The sequence below is a fragment of the Acipenser ruthenus genome, chromosome 42 (genome assembly GCF_902713425.1).
Source record: "Acipenser ruthenus chromosome 42, fAciRut3.2 maternal haplotype, whole genome shotgun sequence".
Classification (NCBI taxonomy): domain Eukaryota; kingdom Metazoa; phylum Chordata; class Actinopteri; order Acipenseriformes; family Acipenseridae; genus Acipenser; species Acipenser ruthenus.
In genome coordinates this window covers 6,218,687-6,237,849 of record NC_081230.1, presented here as the reverse complement: position 1 = coordinate 6,237,849, position 19,163 = coordinate 6,218,687, and the positions used below count along the sequence as shown (strand labels likewise).

The following is a 19,163-nucleotide window of genomic DNA, read 5'->3' as shown; positions in this document are numbered from 1 at the left end:
AATGCACACCTCAGTGCTTGCTGGAAGAAACACAATAGGCAGTTGGCTGTTAAAAAAACAACATTATCTATCTATCTATCTATCATTGTATTGACTGAAAAACCACCTGCAAATATTACAAAACCAATAACAAACTGCAGGCTCGCCTAAACTAACTGAGTTTGTGGATGTGCATTTCTAAATCTGAATGAGTATGGTTTTGCTTTGATTTGAGAGAAACAAACATTCCCCAGTGAAGAAGGACTTGGAAGGTGAATACTCAATTATATTGGCGTGCGACCAGAGCGCGATCGGGTTCATTCCCTGCAAGGACAGAGTGTGCGTATCATCCGTGCAGCAGTTTGGAAATCGATGGAAGATTATCCCACTAATCATCAATCGCGATGTATATACAGTGCCTTGCAAAAGTATTCAGACCCCTGACCAATTCTCTCATATTACTGAATTACAAATGGTACATTGAAATTTCGTTCTGTTTGATATTTTATTTTAAAACACTGAAACTCAAAATCAATTATTGTACGGTGACACTGGTTTTATGTTGGGAAATATTTTTAAGAAAAATAAAAATCTGAAATATCTTGCTTGTATAAGTATTCAACCCCTGTGCTGTGGAATCTCCCAGTTTACATCGATGAAAGAAATTGCCCTAACGAGGACACAATTACTTTACCATTGGCCTCCACCTGTGAACCATTAAAGTTGCTGTCATATTTTCTGGATAAAAACCCAACTGTTGAAGGATCATTGATCAGGCTGTGAATCTGAAGGAAAATGAAGACCAAAGAGCATTCTACAGAAGTTAGAGATAAAGTAATACAAATGCATAGATTAGGGAAAGGGTACAAAATAATATCCAAGTGTTTGGATATCCCAGTGAGCACAGCTGGATCAATAATCAGGAAGTGGAAGCTGCATCACACCACCCAGGCACTGCCAAGAAAAGGTCGTCCCTCAAAACTCAGCGCTCAAACAAGAAGGAGACTTGTGAGAGAAGCCACAGAGAGGCCAACAATCACTTTGAAGGAGCAACAGAGTTCAGTGGCTGGGAGTGGAGTAATGGTGCACCAGTCAACCATATCAAGAGCTCTGCATAACACTGGCCTGTATGGGAGGGTGGCAAGAAAGAAGCCGTTACTCAAAAAGTACCATCAGAAAGCACGTCTGGAGTTTGCCAGAAAGCATGAGAGTGACCCAGCTGTGATGTGGGAAAAGGTTTTGTGGTCAGATGAGACCAAGATAGAGCTTTTTGGCCAAAACTCAAAGCGCTATGTGTGGCGCAAATCTTACAATGCCCATGCCTTAAGACACACCATCCCTACAGTGAAGTATGGTGGTGGCAGCATCATGCTGTGGGGATGCTTCTCATCAGCAGGGACTGGGCATCTTGTTAAAATTGAAGGAAAAATGGATGGAGCAAAATACAGGGAAATACTGCAAGAGAACCTGCTTCAGTCCGCTAAAAAACTGAAGCTTGGGAGGAAATTCACCTTTCAGCAGGACAATGATCCCAAGCACAAGGCCAAAGCATCATTGGAGTGGCTCAAGAACAAAAAGGTGAATGTCCTACAGTGGCCAGTCAAAGTCCTGATCTCAATCCCATTGAGAATCTGTGGCACTATTTGAAAATTGCGGTCCACAAGCGTCGTCCAACCAACCTGAACAACCTGGAGCAAATCTGCCAAGAAGAATGGGCTAAAATCACTCCGACACTGTGTGCAAAGCTGGTACATACTTACCCCAAAAGACTTAAAGCTGTTATTGCAGCGAAATGTGGCTCTACCAAATATTAATGTGTGGGGGTTGAATACTTATGCAAGCAAGATATTTCAGTTTTTTATTTTTATTAAAAATATTTCCCAACATAAAACCAATGTCACCGTACAATAATTGATTTTGAGTTTCAGTGTTTTAAAATAAGATATCAAACAAAACGAAATTTCAGTGTACCATTTGTAATTTAGTAATATGAGAGAATTGGTCAGGGGTCTGAATACTTTTGCAAGGCACTGTGTGTATATATATATATATATATATATATATATATATATATATATATACACATACTGGATCAGCAGCACAGCGTATCAGAGTTTTCCTTAATGTTTAATATGCGCACCAGCACGGCTATTCACCCGTTACTGAAAACCAATATCATTGGAAATACTTCAGCCATGAATTAAACTCTAAATTATTATTATTATTATTATTAATTTCTTAGCAGACGCCCTTATCCAGGGCGACTTACAATTGTTACAAGATATCACATTATTTTTACATACAATACCCATTTATACAGTTGGGTTTTTACTGGAGCAATCTAGGTCAAGTACCTTGCTTAAGGGTACAGCAGCAGTGTCCCCCACTGGGGATTGAACCCACGACCCTCCGGTCAAGAGTCCAAAGCCCTAACCACTACTCCACGCTGCTGCCCATGTTTTTACAACGTGGTGTCACTAAATATTAAACACTTTAATAACTGCATAGCATAAATAACACGCAAAATATATATATTTGCAAAACTCGCTCTATTATTTAATGATAGAACTACAAGAACTACAATTCTAATAATCCTTCACGGGGGGTGGCGGCTTGGTGACGTCACTGTAAGTCTTTAAATACCCGCCTCTCACGTCGTCACGTTCTCTTGGAATTTGCTGCCATCTTTGGAAGGTAGGTTTGTGTTTGTGTGCGGCTCTCGGATATTTTCATGAAACAATCCGAAAGAATCCTGCTAAATACGAGACCATCCACGGAATTCACTAACTGCTGTCTTTACTTTGTTTACAGACACATCTTCCCAGGATGCGAGCCAAGGTAAGGGAGGCTGTGTTGTATCGTTTTATCTGTTTTGAAAAACCCTCTCGTGTGTAGCCTTGCCTATTACTGAAATGTGTGTGGCGGCCGAGATGTTTAACCTCGTCTGTCTTTAAGTAGACGATGCATTACAAAGCAAGATATTTAAATTAAATAATGGAATTGTAGTGAACTGCCAGGCAATGAAATAATGAGGTGGAAATGACTGTCCGCAATTACTGTACTATCGTATGTTGTAGTGATAGTAATACAAATGAAATCTCTTTACATGTATTTAAAAGGGGTTCACTCCGGTTAATTTGCACACGATTGTGATATGAAGTAATTCAATGCGTGTGGCGGCCTTGCAAATGGTGCATGGTGCGTGTCGCCTATTCCAATAGCTAGTGTTACGTGTTTGCCCATGTTCTACACATACTTGTGCATGGCGAACACAGCCATGTGTTTAGACCATGTCGATATGGATCGCTTAGCTAGCTCCACGGCAGTGCTGTGGCTCCGTGTGTGTCGCACACACAGCTTCTGTTTTGCGCAGTGCGCCCGATTGCTGCAGTCTCTCTAATGGCCACTAAAACGTGCATGAAGTCCATCGAGGCCCTGGCCTTAAATGTTGGTTCGTGTTTCTACAACGTGGTGTCGCACCTTACTGATCACAATGCAGTATTTTGCATCCAGAGCTAGCAATGTCGGTTGAGTATCATCTCTATCTGCGTATTATCGTGAGGGTCGTTTTCATGCTTTGGGGTTTTGCGTGTGCGTGGAGTGGATTCTAGTGCGTTTCAGGCCACGCGCATGACGGTACATTCTGCAGCACCTGTTCCCTTGTAATGGAGACGCGGGGTTTGGTTGTGATTTTGCTGTGAAGTCCCCTCTAACTCTAATGTAATTTTTCCCTTACAGTGGAGAAAGAAGCGTATGCGCAGGTAAGCAGCATTTCTTTTCGATTAATCCGTTTAGACGGAATGCCCTGTTTTTACCATTTGCTAAATGTAGTTTTAGGGTTTTACAAAGTGCCATCTCCTTCTGACAACGTCCCTGTTCTCACCGCTTGCATGGTCTTGATTTATGAGATGCACAATTTGTCTTAGGTTTTACATTTAAGAAATTTAAAACTGTTCAGCCCAGCTTGGTGGTAAAACAAGACGTTTTTGATACTAGATTCACCAGCTGTAGTTTTTAAAAGGTCATCTTGCATTTCTGACCATTCGGATCACTTCCACCCAGGGTTGTGTGTCTCTCCTCCTTGGTGTGCAGTACTGTCCAGCTGAACTAATTACCTTTGCCCTCCCTTTTCCTTGCAGGCTGAAGCGCAAAAGGAGAAAGATGAGGCAGAGGTCTAAATAGAGAGCTTCTCCACAGCTACTGCAGCCTGGCTGTGACTGAGCAGTGACTGCTGAGCTCAGACCCCTGAGCAGGACCCCCTCACGAGGACCGCTGTGCCTGGACAGGATACCCCCGCCGCGGGCAGAGACACCCATTACAGCCACCTACGTGCCGGAGACCCATGAGACAATCTGGAGGGGTGCAGAAAGAGCCGCCTTCCTCTGTGGATCCCAGTGGACTCTGTACATTCCCAGTCTGATGCAGTAGCTTTGTACAAAAATAAAGAACTTTTTTTTGGTTTTAAATCACTTCCTGTTAATCGTGCTTCATTAATTTCATATGATCGGTGGTCCTTTTTTAAGTGTTTCAGTACTTGGGGAGCTTGCTTGTGTGCAGGTGACCCTGGCTTCTGTGAGCTCTTCCCAATAGTCCCAGAGTTTGATATGCTGAATCGCATTGCTTTGAGGTGTAGGTTTAAGGTGCAATTAAGAGGCTGTCAATGAGTTATTTACTGTATTTCCCATCCAGCCTCTTGGCATGGAATTCTCGCACTAATAGAACACCCCAAGCGTGTTCTGTTCCGAACTTTCCCATCGTATCTGTAGATGGGATGCTTGAGGGGCTGGTGCTTCATGTCTGTGTGAAGGTTGCAAGGCATGGACGTGTTTAAAAGGGAGCATTTCAAACAACCCATCAGCCGTGCATTGAACCCATACAGACCAGAGCTGCCAACCAGGTCTGGTGATCTGCAGCCTGCCCAAAGTGCTCTTTAATTCAGTTTATTTCAAGGCTTGCTGTTTAGGAGGAGTTGTTTGGCTGCAACAAGTTGAATCATTGTTTTAAAGTGAGTGGCAACAGTGTAGTTTCTAAATGAGAAGCAGTTAAATGGAAATTAGAAAATGCATCCCTGATTTTCATCCTGATTGATCAGTATGATGTTTCTCTGGTAAAGGACCTTCAATGTTCAAATTAAGTTTAATCCCAACAACTGCATGCAGTCTGAATGTTGCTGAAAGTAATTTTCATCACATGTAGCGGGGGAGGGAGCCTTGGAATAGAGTTTATGAGCAAATGGCAGAACCAACATTAACACATGCAGACTTAGATATTTTTAATTACTAACACTTACTTCGCTAATACATTGGAGGATCTAAAGGTAACTCAATAGGACGTGGATCAATGGGCAGACCAGGATTTCAATGAATTGCAGACCGTTTCTCGTGTTTAAACAAATCAACTAAATAAAGATCATTATCTCCATACCACACAATACTTGTGTGAACGGTCAGTGGATTGCAGTGGACCACATGGGAGGGAGGGAGGCAGTGTGGCTCTAGTGGTTAGAGCTGAGGGACTGGGAGGGAGGGAAGCAGTGTGGCTCTAGTGGTTAGAGCTGAGGGACTGGGAGGGAGGGAAGCAGTGTGGCTCTAGTGGTTAGAGCTGAGGGACTGGGAGGGAGGGAAGCAGTGTGGCTCTAGTGGTCAGAGCTGAGGGACTGGGAGGGAGGGAAGCAGTGTGGCTCTAATGGTTTGAGCTGAGGGACTTATTTCAGTGTGTTCATTTTAACATCTCTTGAATCTCTCCCTACCCTCAACGCCCTTAATCTAATCTATGATCTAATTGTCATGAAACTTGGTACTAATGTTTAGAATAACATCCATAACAGCGAAATACTCAAACATTTCAAATGACAAACATTTCAACTTGAAGTCTTTCAGTTAAAAACAAATCAGAAAGCCCCAGTCCAAGCGATTGTCATTAAACTTGCGTTTTTTGTAGTATTTGTACAGATGTAGAAGTTACTGGGAGCCACATTGTGGGGTAGATGGAGTTCTCTGTATGTCGCAATCACATGTGTACATGTGTCTTCAACAGAAGAAGTAATTCCACGATTATGTGTTCTGTCATTAGTAACATATTTCGAGTGGTTAAAATCGTTACATTAAGATTGAATACTATATGGGGTTCTCCGGCTGTAAGAGCAGCTTGCTCATAATAAAAAACATTGCACAGATTTGAAGAGATGATTCATGTATTTGGACAGTTAGAGGATCGTGTGTAAACATGGCGGTTTAACCCATTGAGTGCCATTGTCTTCATTTGAGGACAGGGTACGTTGTAATTCGTGGAGCATTTATAACTGGCATCCACCTGTTATTTTAATTTCCTCTTAACTATAACTTTATAACCCTAATTTTGTCAACCACAAGAGTGAAGTCTAAATGTATCTGTTAATTCTGCAAACACAGCCCTTGAGATGCTTTTATGACGCCTCAATATAAAATAAGCCCAAATGATACATTTCTTGGTGTTTTACCCACAGTGATGATAAAGCTCCATTTTCTATGTTGAGCTTCATAACAGTCGTGAAATTGTACTGCTCTGAATGATTACAAACACGAGGACGCAGCAGTTTGTAGTCAAAACGAAGGATAACATTTTTTTTTTCTGTTAAGAAATATTGATTTAGAATGTGTCACATTACTTGTGCTCTCATTTTTTCAAAGGAAATGTAATTTAGTACTTAATGGGTTAAAGGTAGTTATAGTGGTTAGGCAATTCAACTGCGTACTGAAATAAAATAATACAAAATTCATGTAAACATACAAGTCGCTCCTGAAGGACACCGCTCTGAGAGCGCCTTAGTGGTGCAGTAAAATACTGACAATCCCGGAGTGCGTCGGGAGGGGGCGCTCTGCGTGGCGTGTTCTGAGGACTCGGGGAGCTGGAGAAGAACGCTCTTCTTTTTTAGCAGAGGTATCCTTGTGTTTGGAGGACTGGCTTGTATTAGGTTTGTCTTCCTACATGTATATTAAAATTATTATTAATAATAATAATAACAATAATATTATAGCGGCTGATATTTTTTTTAAAGAGAGCTAGGAGGTTAGCGGTGAGGCCTTCTCATTTATGCGCATTTGCAAGCGACTGAGAGCCGCAGTCCGGACGCTGTTGTCGGCTTCGTGTTGTTGTTTTTAGCGAGGAAAAGGTAAGGTTTTTGGGGACGGTGTGGAAACAGAACCGGGCACCCTGTGGCTTAGCGGGTCCCGGTCGGTGATTGAGCGAGGGTTTGACTTGATAGCGAGTCCTGCTAGTTGCGGTAAACCACGTCTTATTTTGGCTATGTATGTCACTGCTGGATACAGAATTCACTCGAGCACGGTCATGGGATTTATTTAGTGCATGTCCAAACCCGTCTGATGAAATCATTTATCATCCATTTCAACCCAAATTGCTATTAAATGACTTTTGTATTAATAATTAAATACCTTGTCCATATTGTCGTGCGGGTTTGCGGGTACGTTGACAGTGAAATAAGAGCAGGTGCTTGTATACAGAACTGTATTTCTAGTTTCTATTTTATTGTCCAGAGCCCCTGTAAAAACGAGAAACGTATTACACCGCTTACGGTACATTGTGGGGGTATATGGGCTTGTCTGTATGTTACACTTGCATTTTTACATGTGCCTTGAACAGAAGAAGTTACTCCACGTGCTGTAAAGCAGTCATTCTGACTTTGTCATGATACGAACTCCTCATCTGTTCACCTAACGAAGGTCTTAAACACCACTTATCCGATCTGTAAACTTTTTCATCACACTGATGGCTCTAGATTTAAATCCCAGCCGTGGTGGGAGGGGCGCGTTACCGACATCCTTGACATGTTCACGGTGTATCTAATTAAGGGACTCTGGCTTCATTAACGCACACATTACTCGATTACCGCCAGGAAGCCTGTAAACTGTGCAAATGCTTTCAAGTCTACCGCCTCTTTTCAAGCGTGGTGGCAAAGCACACCTCTTACAGTACATAACATTAGGAAACAAAGCTTTTCCGAATGCCTGACCTCAGCCTGAGGCTGTGTGGTCCAGTGGTTAAAGAAAAGGGCTTGTAACCAGGAGGTCCCTGGTTCAAATCCCACCTCGGCCACTGACTCATTGTGTGACCCTGAGCAAGTCACTTAACCTCCTTGTGCTCCGTCTTTCGGGTGAGATGTAATTGTAAGTGACTCTGCAGCTGATGCATAGTTCACACACCCTAGTCACTGTAAGTCGCCTTGGATAAAGGCGTCTGATAAATAAACTAATAATAATAATAATGTGATTTCAACTTCAAACCCTCATAACATCTATTACTTTAAATGATCATAACATTCTGGTAAGAAGCTAAGGGCTGATTGGATGAATCTGTACCCCACCTGGTTAAGCCACAGAGCAATTCGCAGCATGGGGGGATTGGAGATCTTCCTGTGCTGTAAAACCTAGCTGTGGTTTATCCTAACCGTGTATGGTTAATCGCCCTTTCAAACAGCCTTCAGTATTATTATAATAAAGCATGCATTGGCCAAAACCCTGGTCTGCATGACTTTGGGGTTGGTTTGATCAGCCTGTACTGAGATATTGCCACAGCTACATGTTATTGGGATGTTTTACAGCACAGAGGAGTTGAGTGAGCCACCATTCTCTAGGGGTGAAGCTCGGAGAGGAGCTCACACACACACACACAGGTGTCTCAAGCAGTTCAGGAGCTGATCACTGCAGGCTGGAGTGTCGTGTGTTTTACCTAGTGGTGCAATCGGTACCCTCATTTTGTATTCGATTATTGTATAGACATTTATCAATGATAATCAATGCATTGACGTTTTATTTTTCAAAATAAAGAACAAGCATTCTTTTTTTTTTTTTTATCAGATGGTCCAATAACTAAAAACACTGCTGTGCATAATAGTTAAACAAGAAGGCACAACTTATATTCAGATTAGGACACATACGATTATAAAAAAAGAAACACAAAGGACTTGAGTTTAACAACTGAAAAGAATATGCGTGCGTCTGCATCAGATGCCCCTTTAACATTGTAATAATAATAAAAAATAGTATTTGAACAGAAGTAATTTCTGTCTGAACTGTGGTTGATCATTACTGTCAATGTATGTCCAAAAGCAAAACATTTGAATTAATCTCACAGATCCTGATTAATTTAACTTTAAGGACAGATGCTCAATAGTAGATGCATCGATTAATTGTTGCACCCCTAATTTGGTACCTGGTTGACTCGCTGGTTTCTGTCCCACTGTAGAGATGGTGCCCTGAGGGAGTGCAGCGAGGCAATTCTCAGACTGGCATCTGTGCCAATATGATGGAGACGGTCCAGCCTGATTGGTGAGAAGTGAAACTGAGACAAAGTCACGCCAACGCAGGCCACACAGGTCAGTGACTCTGAGAAGGTCTTAAGCTGAGGGAACACAATGCCACTTTTTAACAGCGGCTTGAAACCTGGTTCCAGGAGACCGAGTTTGAGGCAACTTTGCTGTTTCAAACCCCAAGTCTGCCCTGGTGTGCCGTGCAGTGACCTGAAACCTAGTCTCCTGAAACCAAGTTCCAAGCCACAGAGTGGCTCCAAGTCCCCAAGGCTTTAGAGGGAACTGTTAACTCTTTCATGCATGAAATATTTTTAAATGTAGCTGAAAAAAGTAGTTTTGGACACATAATAAATATATTTTTCATTGACATTTTATTCAGTTTTTTCCCATTGCTTAAGTTTATAATGAAGTATGTTTAGTATATTTGTGCATGTCCCATGTGTTTGGTGCATATACAGTAAAATCGTTTACATAATGGAGAAAGTAAAAAATAACATTACTACAATCCTTGCACTACAGGGTATACCTGGACAGTACTCCTACTGTATGTCCTGTAATAGAGTTTCAAGGTGTTCAGTTTTTTCGGGATAGTATTAGATAGGTTGTACTGTACTGGTGTGAGTCCAGTTCCAAGGTTTTTGTGCAGAGTCTACACATTACTTGGCTGCTTGCTTTGGAATGACAGTGTTGTCTATGCATTGGCTATTGCTGATTATTACCTGTCTGATATTCAGTTAGAAAATTGGTTGCCGGTTGCACCTTTAGCTTCTTTCCTTTTAAGCTTCAAACTAGTGCTGGGACAAATGTCTGAATATTCAGACGAACGTTGCATGAAATGTATTGACTAGCGATTGAACCGGTGAGGGACCCTCCACAAGGATAACAGTTCAAACTCCCCACAACAAGCATGCATGCAAAGAGCATTGTAGAAGTAGGATTAGACGGTAGAATTAATCAAAATGAGCTGAGAACGAGGAGTTTACCCCTGAAACTGTTAGCAGACAAATAAAAACCATGTTCTGTCTCTTCTTTCCTTGCAGCTGGAGTCGAGAATCAAAGGTGAAATATCCCTGATTGAACACGCAGGCCTTTTCTGATACCCGTTAGCTCTTTAGTAATCAGAACTGGAACCATGCCTGATCGGGACAACTACCTGAACAGCAGCAGCAGCGGCAGTGATGAGGCCGGCGCGGCGGCGGGAGATGATATCTGCCGGGACTTCTTGCGCAACGTGTGCAAGCGTGGCAAGCGCTGCCGCTTCCGGCACCCCGATTTCAACGAGGTCCCCGACCTGGGGGTGCAGAAGAACGAGTTCATCTTCTGCCACGACCACCAGAACAAGGAGTGCGTGCGCGCCAACTGCCGCTTCGTGCACGGCTCCAAAGAGGACGAGGACTACTACAAGAAGACCGGGGAGCTGCCACCGCGGCTACGGGGCAAGGTAGCGGCCGGGCTGGGCCTGTCGCCCACCGACTTACCCCACAGCCGCGGGGAGGTGCCGATTTGCCGGGACTTCCTGAAGGGAGAGTGCCAAAGAGGCAACAAGTGCAAATTCAGGCACTTGCAGAAGGATTTTGAGTTCGAGGTGTTGCGTGGAGGGGGGGCGGGGTTAGGGTTGGTGGGAGGGGTGGTGGGAGGGGTTAGTTTAGATTGCCGCCCCCCGCGGGAGCAGCCGGGGGTTTCGGGCGTGTCGGGTGCCGTCGGGGCGCGGAGGTTTGAGCGCGGCCCCGGGTACGACCCCATGATGGAAGGGATTTTCGACCCCGGGTTTGAGGATTTCGACCCGGCCCTGCAGCTGAAGAGGCGCCGGATGGACAGCATGCGCTTCGCGGAGAGTTTTGAGTTCGGGATCCAGCCCTCGCCCCGGCCCGTGGATTACAGGCTGCTGGAGGAGGAGAACGTCCTGCTCAGGAAGAGGGTGGAGGAGCTCAAGAGACAGGTGCGCTTTGCAGGGTTCAATACACCCGGGCTGCTCAACTGAGCTGAACAGCGCCGCAGACCTCCACTAACTTATAAAGGCAAAAATACACTGAAGCAACTCACACACGCTGTTAGAGAGAGTGGTCAGAGTCAGGGTCGATTCCTGTTTTTCAATTCCAATTCCTTTTTAAAATCCGTTCCCAAATCCAGTTCCTTCAAAGGAACTAGAGTTTATATTTTACAGATAAAATGATTGTTGTGTTTGTTCAACTGCTTTCGTTTGAAGATGATTTAATTGACTGACAAACAGGGACTTGAATTGAAGTAATTTGTTGCCACTGAACAGAATACTGCTTTTTGCAGTCATGATCAGTGTTGGGTTGGAATTGACCCCAACCCTGATAATGATTTTGTCCCATTCTTTAGATGATTTAATTGGTGGGCAGTGATTGATTTGAACAGAAAAGTGATTCTGAAAACAATTATTGAAAAGTACATGATGTGATTCCTGCAGATATTGAGTCAGCCTGATTACAGCCATTCCTCTCTCTTCTGTTGCAGGTCCACAACCTGATCGCTACCAACGAGGTCCTGCTGGAACAGAATGCCCAGTTCCGCCTCCAGGGCAAGGTCCTGACTCTGACCTCCACCCCCGCTCCCTCTGAGCAGAGCCTGCCCTCTGTGGGCACGGTGACCTCCTACAACCATGGCATCGCCCAGACGCACACCACGCTGAGCAGCCAGGCCATGCAGCCCCGCCCAGTGATCCAGCAGGACTTGGGGACCCCTGCCCCTGTCGCTGCCAACGCAGCTCCCTCCAGCGCCCCCCTGCCACACATCAACTCTGAAATCACGCCCCTCTCCGCAGCGCTGGCACAGACCATCGCTCAGAGCATGGTGCCCCCTGTCTCCATGGCACCTGTCGCCGTTTCCGTGGCCCCCGTGGCAGTTTCCATGGCACAGTCTCTCACCGGGATCACCATCAGCCACGCCACCACGCCCATGGTCTCCTACCCCATCGCCTCGCAGAGCATGCGCATCACCACCATGCCCCATTGACCCCGGCCACCGGGGGGCGCTGCTGCTGTGGCTGTGAGGCTGACCCAGGGCGCTACCCTCCTACTGCAGTGTGACCCCCGGGGTGAAAACTGAGAGACGGGAGGGAGGGAAGCAGTGTGGCTCAAGTGGTTAGAGCTGAGGGACTGGGAGGGAGGGAAGCAGTGTGGCTCTAGTGGTTAGAGCTGAGGGACTGGGAGGGAGGGAAGCAGTGTGGCTCTAGTAGTTAGAGCTGAGGGACTGGGAGGGAGGGAAGCAGTGTGGCTCTAGTGGTTAGAGCTGAGAGACTGGGAGGGAGGGAAGCAGTGTGGCTCTCGGACTTCACAACCCAATAATATTCCCATGAATGGAAGTTGGGGATGGGGAAAGGGAAGAGAGAATAGCCAATGATTTTGGGAATAGCCTTGTTCACATACAGCATTCCGTGATGTCTTCCAGTATACCAGTGGACTGGAAACCTTGCCTTATATTGCTGTAATAAAGGTGGCAGCAGTGTTGGGCACACAGGACATGAACTGCCCTTTACTGTTTTGATCTTGTTAGCAGATATCTCATGAGATTGAATTGATCTGCTCGTAAGCAATCTTTGACAACGCTGTTTCTGAAATTGAATATGCAATTCAACAAAGGTTCATAAAAAAGTTCTCTGAAAATCCACGTCTTGACAGGGTAGCAAAATCTGTTTGTTTGCAGTGTTTCAGTATTTCAAAGAAAGACTTGAGTAAAATGCTGAGTGAGGTTAACGGAATATCACTAGTCTTCCCCGTTCAGTCTTTGATCTGCATCCAAGCGGGGTGTATTATAGGGGTGTTAATACTAAAATAATAATATGATACATAGCACATGTGAGGCTCTGCTGTCTGTGCATTAAGATGCACTGAGCTAGCGGAAACACACACTTAAATCACCTTTACTCGCCAGTCAAGGGCGAGTGAAGTAGCTCTGCAGAGCGTGTGGTCTTACACAACCTCTGAAGCAATGTACTGTTGTAGATGGGATCTGAGCATGATCTTAATACACACATGCTTAAACAATACAAAGCTTCAGAAAGGCATTTTCTGTCGATTTCCTTGTAGCTAGCACACCATGTCCCTCATAGTTGTCTTTGTTTCCAGGTTGTTTTCATTGTGGCTCAGGTAAAGCTGGTTCATTCTGTCACAACGCTATAATTTGTGGGATTCTACAATTGTGTGCTTCATCAATAACTGATGAAACATGAGCACTGCTGGTGAAATAAACATGGTGTGTCTAAGCTAAGCATCAGTTTTAATAAGAAGATTCATTTGCTGTGCTGTAATGGATTTATGTTTAAATAGAAGAACAGATACATTTCTCAGCAAGACGAAACTGGAAATATCCCCCACCACACACATTGCTCTCCATAAAGATACATGCTTTATATTGCCAGTGCTGCTGAAATACTAACACAGGTGAATCAAGTTTATTTCATGTTGCAATACAATAAACCCTATAGATACAGCCTCCTAGGCAGAGACACGCCACACACTCAAGTATTATTGAAGCTTTTTATTTCATTGATTGGCATTATGGTACCAAACGCTATTTGCATTTTGCAGTAAGTTTCGCACTATTAGCCGACCGTAGGGATATTATGAAGCAAAGAATCACACAGTTAAAGTAAGTTATTGCTTTTCATAGGTAAATATCTGTTAATGTATTGTGTGTGTGTGTGTGTGTGTGTGTGTATATATATATATATATATATATATACATTATATATATATATATATATATATATATATATATATATATATATTGCAGTTGTGTTTGGGAAAAATTCGATAATGATATCAAAACACATGCATGATATCGATGTCAAATTTTCATATCGCTGCCCACCACTGCTATTTTTAGACCGTGAAATGCTGTGGGGAAAAAAGCTTTTTTTTTTTACAGTGAAAAAAATACAGCCCTAACTGTGTTTCCTGTCCTTATTGACTTGCTTCCTGTGTTACTGGATATTGAACCCCTATCCCGCCCGCACTAAAACTACCTTTCCACTGATACAAGCCTGCTCCTGCTCCCCCTCCTCTCCCTGTGCAAGCGCTGCCTGAGCGACACATTGTCACTGAGATCCTTCTGCTCTGCCATGCTTGTTGCTGAATAGTTGCACACAACTCTCACACATCTTATAGTGGATCAGAAAACCCATTCTCTGTTGTTTTGACTAATCTGTATATTCCCTGTGACAGAGTGAACTTCTTGTCTCGTTTGTTGCTACGCCCTTTAAAAAAAAAAAAAAAAAAAAGATTGGTTAAATGATTTCCAATAGTGTAAAAAAATCTATATATGCTGTACATTTTTTCTTCTATAAAAGACGGTTTGTTTTAATGTCTGTTTTTCAGTTTAAAATGTACAGTAATGGTGAGTGTTGTTTTTGTGTTAGTTTTTTTTTTTAAACGTTTGTTTGTTCAAGTTGCTGTTGTACACCTGTAAATATATATTTTTTTAAACTTTCTGTGGTTGTTTGACTTGTGTTTGAAAATCTAAGTGTCCATTTACAAATGAAGTATTACCGTGGTTTCACCTTTAACCCCTGAAGGTGCACAAGGACCTGCGCGCTCGCTGTTCAAACCGTTTCTTCTTGAAACACGTTTGAGAGCGACTCAAGCATCACGAGGAGGAAACTGACAGTTTGGATGACCAGATCCAACCTGTCTGTAATTTAAACCCTGTTTTGTGCCCCTCATTGCAAAAATAAGAAAGTTTGCATCATTGTGTTTGTGGGACCCGTGTTCCTTGTACGTTAAGGGGTTAATGGAACTACCGTAGGGGGCGTTTGCAGTAATGAACTTCACTGTGGCCACATTATAATTTTTTCTATGCTTATCAAATCTAACGTAGGCCCACGTGCATTTTGGCTCAGTTCAGGGTTCATTTTTCCTACTTTGCAAACATTTCTCAGTGTGAGTGGAATCTTTTAAACCACTTTGGTCTTCAGAATCTCGTGTCTCCAGCAGAGGGCGATGTGGTATTGCAGTCAGCAATGAAAATAACTCGCAGAGTAGCTTCGAATACCATTTTAATACCAGGGATTGAAATACATTATCTTACCTCTTGTCTGGGACGTGTTCTCCTGCTATACCCTGGGTCCCTTGATTACTCTGGAAGGCTGAATAAACCACTGCTGATTGCTAATTTCAGGCCGATAACACACCCTTCCACGGCGCCAGAATTCTGCACAAATGGTTTGAGGAGACAGACTTCAGCCATCTTCCACGGCCGCCACAATCCACGCATCTCAATCCGTTTGAGCATGTATGGGATGATCTTGAATGATGTGTTCATCATCCCAATCCTCATCCTACATCTCTGCACCGCGTGCCTGGACTATTAATGACTGAATAGATCCCTCGAGACATCTTCCAGCAGCCTGGGATCAGGGCAAATGATGGCCCAACCTGATATTAGGTCCTAATAAAGTGGCCGGGCAGTTGAGAACAGCTTATTTAATTGTGGTGAAACTCAGTAAGGGCATTCTTTGACTCGAGTAATTGAGGTTCTGTGAATCTAGGGATATAAGGAGATGCATTTCCTTTTGTGTGCAATCTAGAGTTCATCTGTCACACAATTAACATAAGTACTAGGAATGTAGTTCACAGTGAGCTGCTAGCTTATCATACTGATAGCTGAAGTCTAGGAGTCGGGACCTGTTGAATATTAAAGCACACAGCAGTTGCTGCTGAACTACACTGAGTGTTATCTATCGTCTCAGCACTTCCTGTTTACGGAGCCCAAGGCCTTGGTAATCATGTTTGATTGTGTTAAGAGACTGACGACACACAGAGTCAGGTAGGGGGAGGATAACGGAGGAACAGAAAGCCTGGGCTGTGCTTTAATATTTAATAAAGAGCTGCTGATTGAGCCCAGATGTTGCTGATTCACTGAGCAGCTGCTGAGCTGGAAAAAAGCAACTCTGTCGGGCAACTGCTTAGTCGATTGCATTGTGAGACAGAAAAAACCCTTCTCTCTCAATGCAGACGTCATGTATATCAAAACAGCTCCTTTTGTGTCACGAGTGGGACATTTCAACATGGGATAATAAGCAGAGGGGACATGGAGTGATATTAAAGAGTACAGTACTTCAATTAATGGTATATACAGTACTTCAATTAATGGTATAGCACAAACCATGCATATTGTATACAGAGAAAAAACTAGTGGAAAGAGAATTAGCACATGTCCTGTGGTAAGCATGTGGCTTCTGTCACAACCAGTGTAGATGTACTGTTGTGAACTTCTCAGCACCACTGCAATAGTGAGAATAAGGAACTAAGGTTGGGAAAGTCAGTAATCTAAGAACCACATTTGTGGTGTTTGTTTCGTGCTGCATCTATCCACACTGTGACCAGTGATGCAAGTAAACTAGAATGAATAAACCTTACATTAGGTGGACTGAGTGCCAGCCTCACTGGCATGGTCTAGCAGTGTGAAGCTGAGACCATGACCTGCAGCACAGCAGTATATCCATAGTAAAGAATAAGAATTAGCAACGCAGTGTTTCATCACAGCGGCGCTCCAAATACATGCAAACATCTGAGTGTGACTGACAGACTGATGGACGGACGGACAGACGCACACCTCCATCTATCTCTGGAATCTGAATAACTTGGGCTGAGTAATGTTAATACAAAGAGGTTCTCCAGATAGCTGCAAAAAAGTGTAACATGCAGATATCTGGAGACAGGGATGCTATTGCACGCTGTCCCAATTTTTTAAATTGCAGAATTTAGTTACAGCACCTGCTTTGTAATTTCTATATTTTTTTGCCTGCAATGCCAGTGTATTAGATACAGTAGCGTGTATAGTTATATCTGGGGTAAAGCTGGTACTCCCCAGTGTGGTCCCTGCCTTTCACTATAGTAAATGTATTTCAGGGGCAGTCTGCCCACAGTGGAACACCAAGTCCTGAACGGTTCTACACGAGATCAGGAGTGAAGGGGTTAAGTCTGTGAGAGCAGGATGTGTCTTTGTTCTTGCCTGGCTGGTTCTTTCTATTCTGGGGGAGAGCTTCAGTGAGTCAATAAACCTGTCTCTAAGAGACCACGCTGTTTTCTCCAGCTAAACAAAGAGAAGCTGTTTTATGAAGCTTTGATGAACTTTGCTTTCCATATTTAGTTGCTGACTGGAGAGCAACATTATAACAGAAAAACACATGAGCGTTACTGGGGGAGGCAGGCACACAGAAACCTGAAACTGTTTTGCATTTAAAATGAAATAAAAAATAGACTGCCTAGTATTAGGCCACGGATTGCTCTGATCACAGCCCTGACGTGGCATCGACTCCACAAGGTGCTGGAAGGTGCAGAATCAGAGCAGTAGTAGCAGACCGCCGTCAATCCCATAAGCAATCTGGGCGATCCAGTGACAGTATACCAGGAGAACACGCCCCACACCAGGGTATATATACCAGGAGAACACGCCCCACACCAGGGTGTACCAGGAGAACACGACCCCCACCAGGGATTACCAGGAGAGCACTCCCCACACCAGGGTATACCAGGAGAACACGCCCCACACCAGGGTATACCAGGAGAACACTCCCCACACCAGGGTATACCAGGAGAACACGCCCCACACCAGGGTATACCAGGAGAGCACGCCCCACACCAGGGTATACCAGGAGAGCACGCCCCACACCAGGGTATACCAGGAGAACACGCCCCACACCAGGGATTACCAGGAGAGCACGCCCCACACCAAGGTATACCAGGAGAACACGCCCCCCACCAGGGTATACCAGGAGAACACGTCCCACACCAGGGCCAGGGCAAATCCGAGCGGGCAGACCAGTCCTAATAAAATGGCCAAGCGGTGTATATCATCAAGGGTTTCCTAATTTTGAATTTCTCACGTGTTCAATTTCCTATCACGTGTTCTCTGTCATTATCGATTGCTGTTTCTACTTAGATCATTTTTACCTGACACACTAAATATACCAGAAAAACTGATTTTGTACAGAGATTTACGAGTTGCAGAGGGGTCAGAAATGACTGTGCTGTGTATACAGTCCGGTGCGATCTCTTGCTGTTGCTCCTCTCCATTCCTCCGTCCTTCAGCCTCCTGATACAGACACTCGATTCCCTCTAATCCCCCGGAGGTTTCAGCAGCTCTGAGAGGCTCACAGGTCGATGGCATGTGATTCGGCACACTCTGCTTTTACTGCACTGCATATTATTGGAGTGTTAACCCTTAAAGAAGTGTATCGTACCCTGCTCCCTTGTGCTGTACCCTGCTCCCCTGTGCTGTACCCTGCTCCCCTGTGCTGCACCCTGCTCCCCTGTGCTGTATCCTGCTCCCCTCTGCTGTACCCTGCTCCCCTGTGCTGTACCCTGCTCCCGTGTGCTGTACCCTCCTCCCCTGTGCTGTACCCTGCTCCCCTGTGCTGTACCCTGCTTCCCTGTGCTGTACCCTGCTCCCCTGTGCTGTATCCTGCTCCCCTGTGCTGTACCTTGCTCCCCTGTGCTGTACCCTGCTTCCCTGTGCTGTACCCTGCTCCCCTGTGCTGTACCCTGCTCCCCTGTGCTGTATCTGCTGTACTCTGCTCCCGTGTGCTGTACCCTGCGCTCCTGTGCGCTCCCCTGCTCCCCTGTGCTATACCCTGTGGATAGTTAAATAACTGATTCATTGTTAATTTTGAATTTAAAGAATATTCTTCTATTTAGTTGACTCCCATTAAGTCTAGATTTGTCTATTACAAACTCCACTTGCTCAAAGCAAGCTGAACTAAATAGAATAGTTTTGCATTTTTTAGCTTGCAACTTTTGAGCCATAAACATTGTGCTAACCTCAGATTAGATTTTGTCATTCTTTTTACACCAGTGGGGACTTTAGTTCCTCACAAGTATAGGAAAGCAAGTACACAGTGACATACTGTACACAC

General features: G+C 44.2%; 1 protein-coding gene and 1 long non-coding RNA gene across 2 annotated transcripts; both read left to right on the top strand.

Moving 5' to 3' along the window:
- Positions 1-2,572: 2,572 nt before the first annotated feature.
- On the top strand, positions 2,573-4,448 carry LOC117401007 (uncharacterized). Its single transcript, XR_004544297.3, has 4 exons — positions 2,573-2,673; positions 2,791-2,817; positions 3,718-3,740; positions 4,119-4,448. It is a non-coding gene; the product is annotated as an uncharacterized LOC117401007 (long non-coding RNA).
- Positions 4,449-6,937: 2,489 nt separating this feature from the next.
- On the top strand, positions 6,938-12,429 carry LOC117400931 (zinc finger CCCH domain-containing protein 10). Its single transcript, XM_059011696.1, has 5 exons — positions 6,938-7,129; positions 9,220-9,349; positions 10,324-10,922; positions 11,004-11,222; positions 11,765-12,429. Exons 3-5 carry the CDS (start codon positions 10,416-10,418, stop codon positions 12,260-12,262), a joined length of 1,224 nt encoding a protein of 407 aa, XP_058867679.1. The 5' UTR covers positions 6,938-7,129; positions 9,220-9,349; positions 10,324-10,415; the 3' UTR covers positions 12,263-12,429.
- The last annotated feature ends 6,734 nt before the right edge of the window (positions 12,430-19,163 follow it).

Excerpts from the sequence above, each read along its gene's own strand:
- LOC117400931 (XM_059011696.1), top strand. The coding sequence starts at position 10,416 with ATGCCTGATCGGGACAACTACCTGAACAGCAGCAGCAGCGGCAGTGAT. Across the intron at positions 10,923-11,003 it reads TGGGAGGGGTGGTGGGAGGG|CGCGGCCCCGGGTACGACCC; the intron begins GTTAGTTTAGAT and ends CGGAGGTTTGAG. Across the intron at positions 11,223-11,764 it reads TGGAGGAGCTCAAGAGACAG|GTCCACAACCTGATCGCTAC; the intron begins GTGCGCTTTGCA and ends CTTCTGTTGCAG.